At 46.7% G+C, this 21,029-nt stretch overlaps 1 protein-coding gene across 1 annotated transcript in view; it reads left to right on the top strand.

The window, feature by feature from the left end:
• SREBF2 (sterol regulatory element binding transcription factor 2) overlaps positions 1 to 21,029 on the top strand; it is a 268,321-nt gene that overhangs the window by 72,653 nt on the left and 174,639 nt on the right. Inside the window, exons 8-9 of the mRNA XM_069652776.1 lie at positions 4,107 to 4,276; positions 6,313 to 6,484. Of these exons, the coding sequence (XP_069508877.1) occupies positions 4,107 to 4,276; positions 6,313 to 6,484 (342 nt within the window). The remainder of the gene's footprint in view (positions 1 to 4,106; positions 4,277 to 6,312; positions 6,485 to 21,029) is intronic.

A 21,029-nucleotide genomic window follows, 5' to 3' on the forward strand; every position in this document is an offset into this window, starting at 1 on the left:
CCACCTCGCAGAGGGGTAGGTAGAACAAAGCCCAGCAATGACTGACTCACAGGCACACCGGTGGGAGGAAATGTGGCGTTTCATTTCGACAGGTGGCGAGCAATTACAAAGACAGATGGGTGCTAAATGCAATCCAGCGCGGCCATCTGTTGGAATTCAAACGCGCACAGAAACCCTTACCTCCTGTAACGGTGTAAAATCCGCACCTTCGAATTCTCCAACAAGAAGTGCATCAAATATTAAAAACAAACGGGCAATAGAAAAAGTTCCACCTTCGAGGGGAAAGGGGGTATACTCGAGATACTTTGTAGTAAAGAAGCCGGACTTGAAGTGGATTCCAAAAACATCAAGAAACAAAAGTAAAAACTGATCACACTACAGATGTCATGAAGGCCGTGCAGCCTCACAGACATCTAGCAGCTTTAGACCTAAAAGACGCCTACTTTCACATCCCAATACATCCAAGACACTGACAGTATCTCCGATTCAAGGTAGGAGAGTCATTACTAGTTCTGAGTCCTTCCATTCAGCCTCAAATCAGCCCCCAAGACTTGCACCAGTGCCTGCTTGCTCAGAAATTGGGATTTTTCAATCAACTATGCCAAAACTTGCATAGTGCCATCGAACAATTTGGTGTTCCTGGGTGCACACTTTTTCACAGAACAGTGCCTCATCAGACCCTCAACCGACAGAGTGGAACAATTAACCCTGACATGCTCTTTCATCCCAAAAAAACAAATTACGGTGCACAAATACATGGCTCTATTAGGGACCATGTTGTCCTGCATTCCAGAATGCCCATTTGCAGGCTACACATGTGACCAGTAGGGCGATTTTTAGCTATCAGATGGTCACATACATAAGGTTCCTGTGGAGACAAAATAACCGTCACCCCTGCACTATCAAAGTCACTGAAATGGTGGGTGGTCCTCAGCAGCATCTCAAAAGTGATGCCACTAGTAGTATCGACTCACCAACTCATGATCGTGACAGATGCCTCCTTGGCGGGTTGCGGAGCTCACTTAGGCAAACACCCGATTAAAGGCATGTGGACTCCCGAAGAATCGACCCGAAAACATTGTCCTGGAGCTGCGAGCTGTCCATTGGGCCCTAAGTCTTTCCTTCCACTGATCAAAAATTCAGTAGTGTGGATCCTCACGGACAATACCACCACAATGTTTTACCTGCGCAAGCAGGAGGAACAAGGTCAAACACCTTGTCTCGGGAAGCTAAAACCATTTGGCACTGGTCCATTCACATCGCTCTGCAAGCATTCCTCTTTCCGGGGATACACAACCAACAAGTCGACACCCTCATTGGGGACTCTACGCAGCCCCACAAATGGCGCCAAAACAAGATCTTCTCAGCATGGGACCAGCCTCCTCTGGACCTCTACGCCACAATGTGCAACAAACAATGCAAAGAATTTGCAAGCAGATTACCACACCAGAACCCAAAGGGGGACGTTTTCTCATTCCCATGGAGCGGCATCTTAGCATATGCATTCCCTTCATTCCCGGAGATCAGGAAGACAATCCAGATGATCCGCAGATACCATTGCAACACCATACTGGCCCAGACAAACCTGGTTCTCGGATCTCCTTATCTCCTTCAACTATCGGCAGACAACTCGATACATCTCGGGGTCTCGCGCCGACCTGTCACAGAACGGTGCAATTCTGCATCACGACCCAGGCTCCCTCAAGCTGACAACGTTGCTCCTAATCATGCCGAATTTGGCCACCTAGACATCCTGCAGGAATGCCAGCGCATACTAGCGGCAGCTAGGGCACCTTCATCTAAGCACTCCTACAACCAGTGGCAAAGTTGCTTTGCGCATGATGTTCGCTGCAATTCAACCTTGCAGCACTTCAACCTTCAACCACTGGCCATGCGACCACAACATGGTCATGCTTAGCCATCTACGGAAGTTGGCAAAGGAAAGTCTTGCGATTTCCTCCATAAAGTACACCTGGCAGCAATCTCCAGGAAAAAAGGAAAACCTCCTCTCTACAGCGACTGGCTGTTCAAGCACTTCCTTAAGGGCCCACTGCAGACTACAGCCAGGGCCCATTTTACTAGACACACAGCGGCCTAGGCAGCTCTCTAGTCAGAGTACCCATCAAAGACATTTGCTAGGCAGCAACATGGGCAGTGCCTCACACACTTACTAGGCACCACTGCCTGCAACAGCACGCGGAAGACGTGCAAATGGGACGAGCAGTCCTTCAACGGCTGTTCCAGTAAGGTAAGCTCCACAGCTTCTGGGGTTTTTGTAATTATGTATGTATACTTCTGTCATAAGCGTAAAAATGCAAAGGTTTCAAATCTTGTTTGCCTGGTTTTTTCTCCTCCAGACATGTATACTGCTATAACATTTAGTCACAGCATGTGAATCCATGAAAGATCCAATGCTGGAAAAGGGAGTAGTTGCTTACCTGTAACTCCATTTCTCCGATGCTGGTATCTTTCATGGATTCACATGTGCCCTCCAGCCTTCCCCTCCAGGCAAACATCCTCTACAGGGGGTTATCCTCCGTCTTCAGTGGTTAAAATCTGAGGGGAAGCTGCTGGGGCAGTGCTATACACTCGATGTACTATTTGTGGAGACCAAAAGCACACACAAAGGTGTCAAGGTTTTTCCATAGGGAAAGTACTAAATCAAAGTAACCAGGTATTCCCAGCTTGACTGGGAATATTCAAATCATGTGAATCCATGAAGGATACCCACGCTGGAGAAATGGAGTTACAGGTAAGAAACGACTTCACTTGCTTTAACTCTCGGTTTTTGAAAATATTGATTATAATTGCACTAACTGTTGATTAACTGTCTCAAAGGTGAAGAGTCAAGGGTGTGGGGGGGATGCTATTTCGCACACACACAATAGTGAATGTATACATATGTTTGATAATAGTTTAGTGACAATACTTGCCTGAAGTTTCCATATGTTTAGAGTGTTCAGAGGCCCAATACATAATTGTATATGTTTATACTTCTCTATCCATCTAGAATTATTGAAGTGCTCGGTGTAACTTTGTAGCCCTAGATTACTCTCACACCCCACCTGAGTCTAATCCTTACCGCTCTGCTCTTCTACCTTGACTGGGTTTGGCTACACATCAGTGTCTTTCCTGTTAACAGTAATAGGGTGGCCTCTCAAATCCACCACCAGGGTTGATTCTGAATCCATCTTCACACTAAGTGGGTGTGTGCTTGTGTATGTGTATTTTGTAGCGTGTAGTATACTTATGTTGTACCTGCTTGTGTTTTTGAGGCCTACTAAGTAGTATATGTTTTACTTCTGTCTACTCCTGCTTCATTACGTGACGGTTTCTGCTGTTGTCAACTGTACTTGAACACTACCCCCGTAGCACCTGAAGTCTGCATTTCTGCTCGGCCTTTGTTAATTGGGAGTTTGACATGACTTTAATGTCAACGTTCACCCACTAGGTTGGCCTTCCATGGCCTCCTACAGGGCCGGTTCAGAAATATTATGAACCCCCTCTGCTTTTAACCATAATTTGGAGATGGAGTGTCTCCGCGTAAAAGCTTTGCATGGTGCCTGTCCATATTCGCCGGATTCCTCAGCACTGTTCACCCAGTTGTCCCTTTTTATGGACTCTCTTAGAATGTGACTGTAGGTGGGCAGTTTGAGTGTTTTTCTTGCAACTGTCTTTTCTAGTCTGTTCCTTAACTGCCGTTTTAGGTGCCTGTCTCTTGACTCCGGTTTCAGAACAACACAAGGTGAAGATAGCTTTTGTTTGTCCTCTAGGTTATGGATCCTGAGGACAACTGTCTTAAGATCAAAAATATTTAGGGATGGAGGCTAACAAATGCAATGCATATATAGGTTACTTCAGATTCCCAGCTCAATAGGTACCCAGAAACTCATTCATCATGGACCTTTAATCACAGTGCAACTTATGGTTGGAATGATGTTTTCTTGGATTGTGAATCTATGGAGAACGCACATAATGGAGAATTAATTGTATAATGCTGTTGGGAGGAAATACTTGGTCAAAGTGCAGACGCTTAACACTTAAGATAGTCTAGCCTAGCCTACTTGCTCTCCTTCTTTATACTTCTCTCCCTCTTTTCTCTTTAGGAAAGCTTCCATCCAGTACCTCTAGCTCTGGGCTGAACTTGGCCCTGTGTGCTGTCAACCTGGCAGAGGGCGCAGCCGAGAAGATCTCACACAGTGTGTTGGCTGAGGTGCACCTCACTGCTGCTATCGGCCTAAAGAGGTGCTTTGGGGGCAGACTGCACTTTATGATGGTAAGTGGTACTTGGGGCAAAGGTCATCCATGCATAGTCCATATAGTGGATGCTGACTTCATCGTCCTGCCTGCGGAATTGCGGGCATTGAATCAGGAGAGGAAAGTCCGCCTTAAAAGTAGGCCAGAGGAAAAGTCTGAAATGGGAGAATTGGGTTAAAAAATGGAGTTGTTGGGAAAGCGTTACATTTTTGGGTTCTTTATCCACTTTTGTTTGGTTCTAGGTCAAATGTTCGAATGCAAAGGATCGAATGACCAAAGGGTCGAATCAAAAGGACCGAAAACCAAAGGGTCGAATTTTGTTTTATTTTTATTTATTTTTTGGGGGAGGGTCTCCCCCAAACCTCCGTTTTTGGTGCAAAAACCACTTTTTAAAATAAAAATGTGACCCTTTCGTTTTCGTTCCTATTACCTTGACCCTTTGGTCATTCGATCCTTTTGGTGTCGAACCTTTGACCGGACACCCTTTTGTTTGCCCCTCTAAACCTATTGTATTCTTTATGTTGCCTTCCTCGATTTCTTGACCCTTTTGTGAAGTTCCTTTCACTTTACCCTTTTTTTTGATAGTGTTGCTGAGTGGTCCAAATGGCCACCAGTGCAAGGGCACTTTTTAAGCACTCACAATGGGCCCAGGGTGGCTGCCTCACCCTGGGACTGCTATGGGTTGAAATGATGTCGAGGAGAAAACACTTTCACCCTGAAGGTGTGCTGTAGATTATTTGCAGCTGTGTTTGGCTATTCCATGCTGTAGTCCTTTTTACTGCATTGGTAGTGCAATGCCAGTGCTTTATTTGTGGGAGTGTTTGGCAGGGCACAGCCCTGGTACCTATTTATGTGCCATGGCACGTACCCTCTCAGACTCTGATTATGATGTGGTGTTTTGTCAACTTCATTATTTTAAGAAAAAGAATCTATCCCAATCTCACCTATCATTGGTATCCGGTAATAAAATTGTGGCGAAAATGTCACGGTAAAAAAATTTGCGGCAAAAATGCTGTGGTTTGACCCGGTAAAAGTGTGCCCCATTATACCATTTAAGGAGAGCGGGGGTTGCGGGGTTGTCCCCTGCTCCCCTTAAATGGTATAATGGGTCCAGGGGTTGCGGGGATGTCCCCTGCAGGTTTTACATGGATTGCGGTGCAAAAACCACAGCATTTTTTCTGCAATATTTTGTTACCACAGCAATTTTTGCCACCATTTTATCACATGGAACCCTATCATTAGTACTTATCAATTGTGTCGCAGTCTCACAATGGGATAACTAATATTTGCATGACAACTACCACCCACAGAACATCTACTGTGGTATTGCCAGGAGCAAGATATTTTAGACTATTTGGATCAGTAACAGCCATTTTAGTCCTGCCTCATAGTCCCCTCAGGCAGAGAAATGGTGAAAACTAAATTTGCAGGTGTAGGACTTGGAGAAATGAATTGGTACTCTGATGGTACCCACATATGGGCAGAGGGTTATCAATGGGATAGAAAGGGCTACACACATAGTGTGGATAAAACGAAAACACAGTTGCCACCAGCATTTACCACAGCACTCTTTCAGGGTGACGATCACTTGAACTAGAATGGGCAATTTTAAAAGCCAGCTTTAGACTGCTAGCCATTTTTTAGACTGCTAGCCATTTGGCCTACTAAGCGCCACATTACAAATAGGGTTTTCAGTGACCTGGGGAATTTGGTAAAAGTCAATCTGTACAGTAGCCAGCAAAACAAGAAAGCAAAAACGGTTGGAAACCGACAAAATGAGTCGGAACGTTAAAAATGGAACTCTGCCCTAAATGGAGTATAGCATGGGGCTTGCAGGAACCAAAGAAAATGTGCCCTCAAGCTGGGACATATCTATGCCTTTTTGGTAGGCTGTACCACTGTTGGGGGCATGGCTGCATGAAAACTGCAGGTGTGCTATTGCTATGCCGCCATGGTTGGTGATCTTTGTGCAGGATGTCTGGTCCGTTCGTTTTATTTACCTGCCTGTTAAATTGCCATCTGTTTTTGATATATACCACTTTGTGCTTTGTGTAGGATTATTTCTTAAGCCGGGCCCAGAATCTTTGCAGCAGTCAGGAGAGTGGATCTGTACCAGATTCTTTACGTTGGCTCTCCCACCCACTAGGGAAGCAGTTCTTTGCAGAACATGACTGCTCTGCCAGGGGCACTTTTCGGGACAGTCTTTACAGCTCACCGAGGAATCCAGGTAAGTGGTACTGCCTAGTATTAGGCAGGTGGTGGCTGCTTTGCCAGACCAAAAGAACATGCAAGTGAAAATATATTGTTTCAAAGATTTCCATTTTGGCCAGGTTGGGAAGTTTGGTAAATGCCTGTTGGTGCCACAGGTTTATCTAAAGCAGAACAAGGATGTTCCAGTCTTTGAACATTCTAGGTAAAGGAAAATAATAATAATTTCTGATGTTCGTTAATCTGCTTAGAATCACATGCTGTGCATAGTCCGACATCCAGTGGTCACTGCAGAGTATTGCATTTTGTTTTTCGTAGTCGAAAAGGGGACGTTGACAAGGCCTGTCTGTAACACTATCCCTATAGTGACGTACAGTGTACCCACAATCCCTCACGCTTCGAGGTCCCTCAGATTGTTTTTTTCCGCCCAGGTATTGGTCGCCTTTACGCAGAGCTCCTCGAGAGGCATTGCAAATACATTTATTCGACCTTTGGTCGTTATTAACTTATAAACTATATTATTACTTTACACCCCTCCTTTGGCGTCGTAGCTGCAAAGCTGTTCAGCGCCGATCAAGATCTCCGACGGCGGTGCCTTCGACAGAGGACGTTGTTCGGCGTTCGCCGAACCCGTGGTCTCGACGGCAAATACAGTAGGGAGAGTGGGGTCGTGGGACATTTATTGTTTCTCTTTGAGAATGCCTTTCCCTTTCCCCTCCCTTTCCTTCGGGGTTGTTGTCACATGCAATCGGTTCCTCAGCTATGGAGAGGACACCCTTTAGGTTTTGCCGGCGTTGCAAGGGCAAGTTTACCTGGAAAGACGAGCATAAATGGTGTAACCGTTGCTTGCCCCTCAACCACAAAGAAGACGGCTGTGCGGCCTGTCAGCTTCTTAAACCGAAGACTTTAAAAGACCGCAGGGTCAAAAGGTGGGCAGCCTATGCCATGTCTAGGTCTGATTCATCACCCGCCGACGCCGCAAGTGACGAATGTGATAACCCGACGTCCGTTTCGGAAGTCGTAGACCTCTCTAAGGAGGGTTCACGCTCCTTGTCTGTCTCCGGCCCCGACAAGCTCGGCTCACGCCCTGCTTATGGGGATGAACACTCCGGCGACACTGACGCACACAAAAAACACTCCCATAAACACACACCCCACGGCTCTTCCTCGTCGAAGACGAAGAGAGCATTAGCGCCAACGGAGACGCAGGTCCTACCGTTGGCCTCCTCAGACCGTTAGAGTCTTAAGCCCCCCTCGCAACCGCGACTAGTGACTGGGCTACCCCTAGATAAGGGTGCTATCACTAAACCACCAGATGACGCGCACCGTCAGAGAGCGCCCATCGGCGTAGAGCAAGCGACGCCTGTAACGTCGACGCCGGAGGTACCCTCGACAGACAGTTTAGTTGTCGAGAGCATGGCGCAGATTATTTCCACCGATAGCCAGAGATGGATGGCAAAAGAAACGTCGATCACCGCTCACAAGGCTCGGGAGATGCCTAAAAGGTCAGAAGGAAGGCAGGAACTGCCCCCTCCGTCGAGAGGGACTCCTAGCCTACCAGAAGACTTTTCCGAAGGCGAGGGGAACCTTTCTTTGACATTATGGGATAGGTCGAAGCATTTTCAAACTGAAGGCCCTCCCTTTTCCCCCCCCTGACCGCTCTGGTGTACCTCAAGAAACCCTAGAGAGACTTCAGTTTTGTATGGACAAAATTGAGAGGTTTATGGAGACTCAGAACCTTCCAACACCCAAGAGATCAAGAGAGGGACCTCCGGAGGAGTCCAGTTTAGACCCCTAGAGGATGTAGATCGATATGACCTCACTGGAGGGGACCCCCACTTTCAGGAGGATGACTAATTCTTAGGCAATGAAGGGGAACAAAACCTAGAGGAGGAAGGTTTTGAAGATAACCCAGATATGGGTGATGGGGGGGGCTTCGGAGAAGACCCAGAAGAGGGCGCTTCACAGCCCTGGCAGTCGCCATCAGCGTTTTCAGACCCTGACGCCCTAAACCTGTCCCCCCCAGGACTTGCATATTAGGAATATGTCACCTATAGACGATCAACCTACCTTTTAATGCACTTCTACGCAAGGCAGCTGCGATTTTCGAAATCGAGACTGTGGAAAATTTCTCCTGACATAGATTTTGTAGAAAAGATCATCAAGGAGAAACCCCCTGTCAGCCAAACCATTCCCCTTCTCGCCGCAGTAAAGAGACAAATTATTCCTTCACTATCTACACCCGCGTTGATCAGAGGGGTCAACCAGAGGATAGAAAAATTATTTAGTCCTGCCCCATCGGACCCGTTATACACCAGGGGCCACTCTGTACCAGACTCCTTTAGTGGTGACAAATACAAGGAAAAGAGCAGGGGTCCCACTGTCAACTAGCGAGGCACCACCAGATAAAGAGGGTAAAAAATGGTATGCCCTAGGAAAGAGGATTACAGCCTCGGCTGCCTTTTCCGCAAGGATTGCCAACAACAACTCTTTGCTGGCAAGTTACGCAGATGCACAATGGAGCAAACTACGTAAGGACATCGAGGAGGTACCGGAACCCCTACGTACTCGGCTTCTAGCCACGGTTACTGAAGGGACCTTAGTCAACCAAAGCATCATTACAAATACTCTGGATGCTGCAGAAACGGCTAGCCGTTCCCTAGTCCAAGGCTTCCTCCTCGAACGCCATGTATGGCTACGTAATTCAGGCTTTAAACCTGAAACACAAGCATCTCTAATTAACAAACCTATAGAAGATGCCACCCTCTTTGGTAACTGCGGTGGATGAGGCACTAGAGACCGCAAAGAAGGAATTGGACACCATTAAAACCCTAGACCAAATTTCAAGGCCTCCCAACAACCAGGGTTATGGCAGCAAACGCTTTTTTCGAGGCCAATGCCAGCAGCAACAACAATACTCTGCAAGTAACTGGTCCTCTAACCAAGGCACCAGTGGACAATACAACCAAAGAGGACAACGTCGTGGCAAGGGAAGAGGTCGGGGTCCCACCCCTAGAGGTTCCCAAGCCACCAACACCAAATGACGCAAAGATTCGGGTCCCCTCCCATGCATCGCCGGTCGGGGGCCGGTTAACATCCTTTCTTCCAGCATGGGAGGGTATAACATCAGACCGCTGGGTACGATCAACCATAGCCCCCGGTTACTGTATAGAATTCAACAGTTCCCCTACGTACAGGCCCCCAGGGGACGACGCATGTCACCAGAACACCTCGCCATCCTTCAAGAAGTGGACCAACTACTAGAAAAAGGAGCTATAGAGGTCGTGCCTCTATCTCAGGTAACGGAAGATATTTATTCAGTGTACTTCCTTGTACCCAAAAAGGACTTCACCATGCGCCCTGTACTAGATCTGCGCCCAGTGAACAAATTTGTCAAACCTCAAAAGTTTTGTATGGTGACTCTACAGGAGGTAATCCCTCTGCTTTCACAGGGAGATTACATGACAACACTGGACATGAAAGATGCATACTTTCATATTTTAATGTTGCCAGCGCACAGGAAATACCTCAGGTTCATGATAGAGGGCAAACACTACCAGTTCAGAGTGCTACCCTTCGGCATAGCATCAGTGCCGAGAGTATTCACGAAGGTACTGGCAGTGGCAGCGGCCCACCTGCGCAGGTTGTCCATCCCAGTATACCCTTACATCGACGATTGGCTCATAACAGGGGATTCTTACGAAACCTGCTTCTCAAATACCCAAAAGACTTTTGTTTCAACTGGGCTTCTCCATCAACAAGAAGTCCAGTTTAGACCCCAGCCAGATCAAACAATTCCAAGGGGCTCTAATTCGAAAAAAGGACGGCCTCGTCTTCCCCTCCAACGAGAGGGTCCAAAACATGCTGTTTCAGATCCCTCAATATGTGGCCAGTCGAGAGGTGACGGTACGCAAAGCAATGCGCTTACTAGGAATGATGGCGTCATGTATTTATTTGGTACCTCACGCGCGCCTGCGCATGCGCCCAATGCAAGAGTAGCTCAACAGCCAGTGGTGTCAGGCCAGCGGACAATAGGACGATCTAGTGGTGGTCTCGCAGGCCTTGGTTCTCTCACCACGGTGGTGGTCGAAGGAAAACCTGGTAATTGGGAAACCATTCGCCACCCCCGCAGTGGAAGCCACTCTAACCACAGATGCATCTCTCACAGGATGGGGGGGGCTCACCTATCCCATCAGACTGCTCACGGAGTTTGGACTCCGAGCATAGAATCCAAGCACATAAACTTACTGGAGCTACTAGCTGTGTTCAAGGCACTGAAAGCCTTCCAGGCACACCTGCAAGGGAAGACGGTGATGGTCCTCGCGTACAGCACCACAGCCATGTACTACCTCAACAAGCAAGGGGGTCCTCACTCTCCAGGACTGTCCAAGCTGTCCCAGAACATCTGGATGTGGGCTCTCAAACACATGTTCCTACTGTCACAACATGTACCAGGTGAACTCAATCTGCTAGCAGACTAACTCAGCAGAGACTTCCCTCTGCCCTCGGAGTACGAATGGCGGTTACACAAAGACATAGTCTTCGACGTCTTCACACAATGGGGATTCCCAGAAATAGATCTGTTCGCAACTCTGGAGAACTCCCAATGCCAAGATTACGCCTCCCTGTACCCCCAGAACCAATCCAAGGGGAACGGTCTATCGATACCATGGTCAGGGAAATTTGTTTACGCTTTTCCCCCCCGACTCCCGTTCTCAACAAGATAGTGCACAAGATGCACCAGGAACAAGTTACCATGATACTGGTGGCCCCAAAGTGGGCCAGACAGCCATGGTTCGCTCATTTGATGGATATGTCCCTGACTCCTCCAGTGAATCTTCCCTGCCCGTACAACATGCTGTCACAGGACAAGGGCAGGACACTACATCCATGCCCTCAGACCATGAACTTAACAACCTGGCTCCTGAGATCATAGAATTTGGTCATTCTCAGGGAGGCTAGAAAGCCTAACACTCGTCACTGTTATTCTAGCAACTGGAAAAGATTTGTCATCTGGTGTCGGGGAAGGAGCATCAACCCAGTTGACTGCTCTCCCACACAAATTGTTCTCACCTACTAGACTTAGGCTTGGTGTTTAACTCTATTAAAGTCCATTTAGCTGCACTTTCCGCATACACCGCTTCCCAAGTGTCATGGTGGAAATTCCCAGTTATTGAAGCCTATATGGAAGGAGTGAAGAGGAGCCACCCTCCCATAGCTAACCCCGCTCCCGGATGGGACCTAAATGTGGTACTAACCAGGTTCATGGGGTCACCCTTTGAACCTATGCACAAAGCAACACTTAAAGACCTCACTCTTAAGACTGCTTTTCTAATAGCCATCACCTCCATTAGGAGAGTAAGTGAACTACAAGCGCTCTCTGTACTAGACCCCTTTGTAACAGTTCACAAGGATAAGGTGGTTCTACGCACACATCCTAGGTTTGCACAAAAGTGTATCTCTAAATTCCATGTCAACCAGTCACTAGAACTACCAACGTTCTTTCAAAATCCTTCAAACTTAGGTGAGAAGAGCCTGCATACACTGGATGTTCGCAGAGCCATGATGTTTTATATGGAAAGAACTAGACCATTGAGAAAGACTAATCAGTTCTTTGTCTCGGTGGCAGCAGGAAGAGAAGGAGATGCAGTTTCAAAATCCACTATTTCTAGATGGATTGTACAATGCATCACTCTCTGTTACACTCTTGCTAAGAGAGAACTACCCTTCAAGCCAAGAACACACTCCACTCGCGGCACCGGGGCTTCCATAGCTTTCATTGCAAATGTCCCTCTTGAGTCCATTTGCAAAGCAGCAACCTGGAGTTCTGCTCACACCTTTTAAAAAACACTACTGTCTAGATGCCCACTCTAGATCTGATTCCCAGGTGGGACAAGCAGTATTAAGACATCTTTTTTCTACTGTTCCTTCTCACAACCCAGCTCCAACTCCGGGTACTGCTCGCTAGTCTATGCACAGCATGTGATTCTAAGCAGATTAACAAACATCAGAAGACAATGCATTACTTACCGTAAAAAAAGCATTTCTGATGGTTGTATCTGCTTAGATTCGCATGCGCCCACCCTTCCTCCCTGCTCGGATGGAAGGAACATAGACTTTCTTCTATATCTCTTTTCTGTACCCACTCCCGTCTAATAGGCTCCCTCAGGGCAGAAAAAATACAAAGAGGGACCTCGACGCGTGAGGGATTGTGGGTACACTGCACGTCACTATAGGGATAGTGTTAGACACGCCTTGTCGACGTCCCCTTTTCGACTACAAAAAACAAAATGCAATACTACGCAGTGACCACTGGATGTCGGACTATGCACAGCATGTGAATCTAAGCAGATACAACCATCATTAATGCTTTTACGGTAAGTAATGCATTGTCGTATTACTTATAGCGCAACACACCCATAGGCCTCAGAGTGCTGAAATAACAGAAGACATCCCACAGAAAGGGTAAATAATGTAAGGAAAGGACTAATCAGTGACTCTGGGTGTTCCTGTTTATCAAAGAGCCTGGTCCTCTGGAACTCTCTCCTTCTCTTTTTCCAGGGCGTTTTCAAAGACTTGGTCTTTCTTGGGGTGGGTAGTGGTATAATGCCACATACCCTTTGGAAGAGGCTGGGAACACCCTGGAGGGATGTATCTCCGGGCTGCACCGCCATAAACGAGCTAGGACATACGTCTAGTGAAAAGGTAGAGGTATGTCTCACCACCTATGTTCGAATGTATTTCTAGAATCTGGCCTCTAGGCCAGATTTTATGAGGCCACCGTAGTTGTTGGGAACAGGGAACTGAGAGGCTTGCCAAAACCCAATCAAGGTACGTGGCTGATCAGTCAAGGCTTCTTGTCAGGAGTATGCGAGTGGACTCGTAGGCCTTCAATTAGTCCACACACTATGGCACACAATTCTATTGACAGCCATGTATAAACATATATTTATTTATTATAGACCTTCTGAACACACTGGAAAACTAATCTAACCGATATTATAACGCAACTGTGATGCAAACATATGCAGTTACCGTAGGTTCAAATAAAAACCAAATAACTTAGTTAGCAAAGCAGGTAAGCATTTTAGATGCAATAAATGGTGGAACCAGATCACAAGACAGTAACGTATCTTAATAAGTCCAAACCCTAAGATAAAAGGGGGCCTTATTCCCAAAGGTCAGAGGACCCACAATGTTTCCCACCAGAATGTAGACTCTATAGGTAAGTTCAATAAGCTTGTGTTGGTGATAGTTCACAAGTTCTACAACAATTTTACAAGTGGTAAGTATGTGTTTTCCATTCTTCCAGACCCAATGCTATCCCAGAGGCCGGATATTCGACCCAGGTTCGACAACCAAAATGTGAGTGAATGGAATAAGTATACAAGGGGAGCTGTTCCCAATGTTATCCTATGGAGGACAGGGGAGGGGCGGGGGGCAGGTGCACTGTGTTTATTTATCCCTGAACCCGATATTCCCGGATGTCGATATGGATCTTCTGGGGGTCGCTGGAGGCTCGATCTTAACCAGTGAGGGGTGCCCAGGAGTTGGGAATTCAAAGATTCTTCTGGTCTGGTGCAGTTGCAAGATGCAACCTCTGTCGAAGAAATTAAAGTACCATCGATGAAGGCCTCTTCAAGATGCTTCATAGGTTGGAGGAAGGGGATTTCCCGCAATAGTCTTTGCTCACGAGGAAGCTTCCGGTCACAAAAGCTGCTCCAGGACAGGGTCCCTTGATGCTGGGAAGCTGAAATTCAGGGAGACAGCGACTTGTGGCACAAGATGACCACCGAAGTTTCTAACTAACGCGGAACGCTGATGATTCTGGTGAGGTAGCTCACGAGAGAGCTGATCAGTCCACTGGGCAGTATGACACTTTCGAAGGGCAGGATCCTCTAAGGCATTGGACTAGTGCAGGGGTCTGCAACCTTTGGCTCTGCAGATGTTTTGGACTACAACTCCCATCATCTCTAGTCACCATAGTCAATTGTAAGGTATCATGGGAGTTGTAGTCCAAAACATCTGCAGAGCCAAAGGTTGCAGACCCCTGTGGGACCAACTAGTCTCAAGTGCTGAAGCACCACTCTGGGTCTTCAGAGATCAGGCAGATGAGCAGGCGTTACAACGGGCAGGATGCTGTGCTACTCCAGGCGTCTTCGGTTCATCAGCAGGCTGCTCTACTTCTTGACTCCATCGATTATCTGCAGTCAGGGGCAATCGGGGACAACTATTGGTTTCCAATTTGCCCCACACTTTCTGGCCCCAAGGATTTGTAGTGGGGCTAGACAGTCCCACTCCTTTACTGGGCCACACACACAAAGGCAGCATTGGCCTGCAAAAGCAGCAGCTTTCGCGGGCAAGTGCATGACCTTAAGGACTTTCCTGACTTGAGAAGGCAGAAAGAATGCCAAACTACAATATGGCCAAAGAATAAGCTAATAATAAGAACAATCCAGACTCTTCAGCATGCCCTTTAACAGGTCTCATCTGTTTGGCAACAAGGCTGACTAGAGCCTTGAGAAGTTGCAGACCTCAAAGACGGCAGCCAAATCCTTAGGTGCCGTAATTAGGCAACCTCAGCCTTTTCGACCTAGTGGGACAGCCTTGGAGGGTTAGATCTTTTCGCTACTACTCATTTGGAAAGACAAGAGGTATGGCTCATCAAAGGGGCCACAGATGATTCCCTCATGATGGATGAGGGAGAGGTGCGAAGCCAGCTCAAGCAGGGGCATCTTTACCATCTGCCACTGCATCAGCTGCCTCAAAACCTCTGAGATCTTGAGTCACAGTTCACCGGGGGAGGAGGGGGCGGGTACAAAACTGTCTCAGCATCTAGAAGAATGGTCAGACATTACTTCGGATGCTTGCGCCTTGGAAACCATAGCCCATGCTTATTGCCTTCCTTTCATACAGAGACCTCAGAGCAATCCACCAGGGAACCACTCTTTGAGGATTCAAGATCCACTCATTGTGCAGGAACTTTTAACCCTGCTAGAGAAAGAACCGGTGCCTGTAGCGGAGAACAAGGAATGGTTTCCCCCTTATTTCCCAATACCCAAAAAAGACAGAGGACTGAGACCCATCTTGGACTTGAGTTACTTAACAAGTTCCTCAGGAAGGACAAGTTCAAGATGGTTACACTTTCTCAGATCCTTCATGCCCTCCAACTCCAGGATTGGAAGGTGTCATTGGACCTTCAGGATGCTTATTTTAATGTGCCAATCCATCTCAAGCAGAGAAAATACTGGAGGTTCGTAGTTGGCGGTTCTCATGATCAATTTTGAGTTCTGTTGTTCGGGCTGACCTCCGCCCCAAGGGTTTTCACCAAACTGATGGTGGTACTGGCAGCGAGTCTCAGGAGGGGGAGGTGTGGGGGGATTCTCGTCTACCCCTACCTGGACGAATGCCTGATCAGGGCGCGTCATCCCGAACAAGTCCTGGATCATCTCAACGTCACCTGCCATTCTCTTCACAGACTGGTCTTCTCCCTCAATTACAAGTCCCATATGACACCTTCTCAGAAACACCAGTTCAGTGGAGCTGTTCTGGACACATCCTTGGGAAAGAGCTTGACACCTGAGGTGAGGGCTCAAGACATTTTACCGATGGTCACCAAATTTCAGTGCCCAGCGTCTCCCGGCCTTTGTTTTTTTTGTAAATTTTGTTTTTTTAGGTTGCTTGGCCTCATGACATCCTGCATTTTTCTGGTGTCAGGCTCGCCTGAGAATGAGATCCCTTCAATGGGCTCTCAGAACTCGATGGTCCCAGTTATCAGGAAAGATGTCGGACCTACTTTAGGTTCCAAGCAGGGTCGTACAAGATCTGTGGTGGGCCTGCGAGGACAACATTTTGAAGGGAGAACTTTTTTGGCAACCATGGCCGGAGATAACAGTAGTGACGGATGCCTCACTCACGAGGTGGGGAGCCCACACAAATGATCTGACAGTTAGCAGCCATTGGTCTCCGTCATCCAAACTGCATATCAATGTTTTGGAGCCAAGGGCAATCGGACTAGCGCTGAAGGCCTGCCTGCCCTCTGTGCAGGTAAAAATGTTCCTAATGACGACAGACAACACAGTGGCCATGTACTATCTCAACAAGAGAGGGGGTGTAGGGTCACTATCACTGTGCAGAGAGGCAATACAGCTCTGATTCTGGGCAATTCAAGGAGGAGTCTCTCTATCCGTAGTTTAAGGAGAAGAGAACACGGCAGCGGAAGCTCTGAGCATGCAGAGCACAGTATCCCACGAGTGGGAGCTTGCTCTGGAAGTCATTCGTTCGCGACCAGTGTCAAATGGCAGTGCAAACTGTTCAGCTCCAGGGAATATCCCCCAAGACAAGCTCTAGTGGACACGTTTGTAGTGGACTGGGAGTGTCCACTCCTATACGCGTTTCCGCCAGTCCCCATCATGACCAGGAGGTTAAAGTTCGAGAAATCCATGATCCTAATTGCTCTGGATTGGGCCAGGAGGACGTGGTACCCAGACCTTCTAGACATGTCCATCTGCCCTCCAGTACATCTTCCACAAAGAGATGTTGGATTCTCCATCCAGTGGTCAAAGCACTCATTCTTAACGTATGGTTTCTGAGAAGTTGATATATAAGGATTGGGACCTCTCGGATGACGTAATCGAAATCTTGCTTTCGGCCAGAAAGCAACTAAGTCTTATGCATTCCTTTTGAACCAATGCATTCATGTCCCTTAAGACTGTTAATCTTAAACATTTTGCTAGTAGCAATAACGTTGGCCCACAGGGTGAGGGGTGAGCAAGTTGCAGGTACTTTCCTGTAAACCGCCATACACTATTTACTTTAAGGACAAAGTTGTTCTAAAGGTGAAACCTTCTTTTCTGCCAAAAATCTGACTTCCATTTGTCACAAAAAATTATGTTACCAACTTTTTACCCACCTCATCCTGGAAAGGAAGAGGAGAGGTTACATAGACTGGACCCAGGAAGGGCTCTTAGTTTCTACATCTCAAGAATGTCAAAGGATGATTGGCTATAGTGGTCACAAATTAGGTTTTGCAGTAACCAAACCGACCCTATCCAGATGGATCATTCTGGCCATTGGGGAATATTAGATTAGCTGGTAAGGATCCTCCAGAAAGGCATGATGGCCCACTCCATAAAGGGCATGGCAACATCATCTTCTGCTCAACAGAGAGGTATACCAATAGAAAACATCTGTGCGGCTGCCACTTGGTCTACTATTCACACTTTTATGAAACATTGTCTGGACTCAACTTCCACCCGGGAAGGAGTGTTTTAAAGGGCTGTCCTCATTGTGTCCATGATCCTTCTTAAGGGCAAGTCTAAATTCATACTCCCACCGCCAAAATTATTACTGCTTTGGGAGTCCATCAAAAGATGAGGAATACGTGGGAGGACACAATCCATTTGAAGAACAAGTTAGTTACCCGTGGTAACATTCTTTCGATTGGATGTTCCTCCCATGTATTCACTGCCCCTCCCAGTCTACCCCACAGAAGAATGTACTTGCTTTTACACTTTATTCTCTTTTAGAGTCTACTACGGTCTAAGGAGGTTGCTAGTAATTCCTCTAAGGCGGGGAAGAAACAGAACTGAAGCCAACGGGCGCTGCACACGCTAAATATACTGGTGATCGAACTCTAGGCCCTCGAGGGACATCAAATCTACGTAACCGGTGCACAGCGCCCTCTGTCGAACATTTTTTCGTAAGCAGCTGAAGCTGGAATGGGAATATCAAAGATGAGGAATTTGTGGGAGGAACATCCAATCGAAAGAACGTTACCATGGGTAAATAATTTGTTCTTCTGTGGCACCAGTTGGTCTGTGGAGGGAGGGGTTCAATAGTGGCTCCTGGTCAACTTTGGTGTCAAGCTAACCAGGCTTTTCTAGACTGCAGGCAGTACCAAAAGAGCTCCTATCTCCTGGAAGTTTTTAAGACTGCATGGTGTAAACTGCATACAGGGGGAAAGAATTAAAGTTGCTCGCTACTAGCCAAATGAAGTCAATCGCAATCTCAATTCTATACATGCACACAGCACACCATATCTTACTCGCCAAGAGTTAAAAATCACTAGCCAATAGCTAGTGCACCTTTTGCATCCTGGTTCATAAAAATACTATCGGTAAGTAAACTGATAAGCCAGCATATATCGAAAACCAATAAAATGCATCAAAGTAAACCCAAGTCGCTCTTGACACAAGAGGAAATACTGTCATGCTTTGCAGTTTCACAACAGAGTAGTACAGTTATTAAAGTCAGGCACTCCTAAACAATCACCAAGTACACACGTTTTAGCTACTATGGAAGGTATATTGGGAGTGAATTGCAGTGATTTGCCACAATAAAATCATTTAAAAATCACCAGCAAGATTTTAAAAATACAGGGATTACCCTGCATCAACATCTGAAGGAGTATACACATTAAATGGCAGTTAAAGGGTTTAATGGCAATTTTTAATACATGCCTCAACAGAAAACGGTCGTATTTGGCACCTTATTACTTTGTCCTTCTCCCCGTCCCCATTTTTCACATGTTTAGCACAGTAATCGAATAGAAATGCATTGAATGAACCCCTCCCTTCCGGTCAATTCAAATAGCCTCATTATTTGGGCTAGTCCGTTTTGTTGTTTGTCTATGTGTACAGAGCCATCAACTTGACAACATTGCCACAGACCACAAAACATTGAACTTCACACCAATTCCGCTTGCCAGTGCACTAGGTTTATCCCTTTCTATCTTCCATACTCTTGTTAAACAGTTATTTGCTGATGGGCCTTTTTGTTTCCCCAGAATGAATGATTTAATAGCCATTGTGGCTGCCAGGAGTAGATGTGAAAACAAATCCCCAGCTGGACCCAAGACTGGGATGGGGCAGAATAAATTTCTAGTAGTATGTCAAGATGTCTTATGGCATTTCCTACCCCAAGATGACTTATCATAGACCTAATTTCCAGTCAGCAGTCTTGAAGTTTAGGACACCTAGAAAATTTGACTTGGCTTCCCTTTCTGACAACACGCCATTCAGCTTCCATCACTTCTATTAGAGTGCATGTAATGTCATCTGTAGCATGTACAATGCTGACTGTACACAATTTTGATGTGTATTTCATATGGGAGGTAAGAGATGCAAGGGTATAGATACCTGCCAGTACCAGCTTTTACCCCCAGTACTCACCAGTACCGAGCAGGTGAAAAAGATGCAAGCTGAGACTGCCTTACTCCAATCCTGAGATATAAAAATTACACATGCGCAAATACGCTGAAAAGCAGACTCCACAAACATGCATTTAAACGGGCAATGCATATGTTAACTGCCATAAGAAATAGTTTTAAATTACATTAGTGTAGATATTAAAATTAGATAATAACAGAAGCACTCAGTGTGCTAAACGCTTATGGAGGAGCTATGATTCCAGCATACAATAGAAAGGGAATCCCAACACTTAAAAGGTAATGTTTTAAAATGGCAGGGTCAGAGGCGGCATACACTTGCAGGGAATCCACATATGGCAGAAAATGCATTTAATCCCAGTGAAATACTAGCATGAAAAGACCATCTTTAAAGGCATTACAAATGAAAAGCGGGCTTTACAAATCTAGTTAGGCCCCATAAAACATTAATGGGGCAGAAAATAAATGCATTTTAAGCAGTCTGGAAGATACCAAACAGTACTTAGCAGAATGCAATGCAAGGCTACAGTATAAGATGAGCACGGTCGGGCACAAGGACATTATTCTCAAGCTGGCCAGTACGTGACAATTACATTTAAGTAGCTTCAGTGTAAAACGGACATCCTTTGTCAAGGTGCACGGATGAGCAAGGGAAAATAAATGGCTCAGCTGACGCAATGATGGATGTAGCCAGATGAGCGGTGCATTCAGCGGTAACTACAATCTGAATTCAAATATAGATATTGTGATGCTGGAAATGAATCGGAGGGACAGGGCCTCCGTATCCTTGTCCTTTACTGCTTTTTATCGCGTGTTCTGTCGTGTTTTCCGCGCAGGGGTTTGTGTGAGACTCCTGGCGGTGCAGCTCTCTCGTTTGGTTTGGTGAACATACGCATGGGATACCCTTATGGCACCCGTGTGTAGGGGTGCAACCCTGTGCCCCTAGTGTATGTTTTTGGGCACCTGTATGTGACCCACAGAGCAGGGTACGGGCTGGTGACAGCTCTGTGCTGAAATGACTGGTGCCCTGAGCGTACTCCATTTTGGGATGCCCAGCCCCTGTCATTGGAATCAGTAGATTCCTGATGGAGACAAAATGGCCTCTTGCTTTCCATCACCTGTTACCTTGATCTTTCCGAAGTCCCGGGAAGCCCTGCCTCTGTCCCTTCCCCCTGACTGGCTGTTGGGTGGAAGTTCCATATATGGTAGTGTGGGGGAAGTGCTGACCAGACTGGCTGGAGCCTTCTCAACGGCTGTATGTTGTGGGTACGCCTGTGGGTGGGACCTGGGTGAATGGAGTGTGTGTGTGTGACGAATATGCATTCTATGTTGTGGGTGTCTAGTATTTGGTGTGTGACACAATGACTAAGACAGCCCTGCCCGAAACGTGTATGAA

Source organism: Ambystoma mexicanum, chromosome 3p, assembly GCF_040938575.1.
Source record: "Ambystoma mexicanum isolate Mex_15411 chromosome 3p, UKY_AmexF1_1, whole genome shotgun sequence".
Lineage (NCBI taxonomy): Eukaryota > Metazoa > Chordata > Amphibia > Caudata > Ambystomatidae > Ambystoma > Ambystoma mexicanum.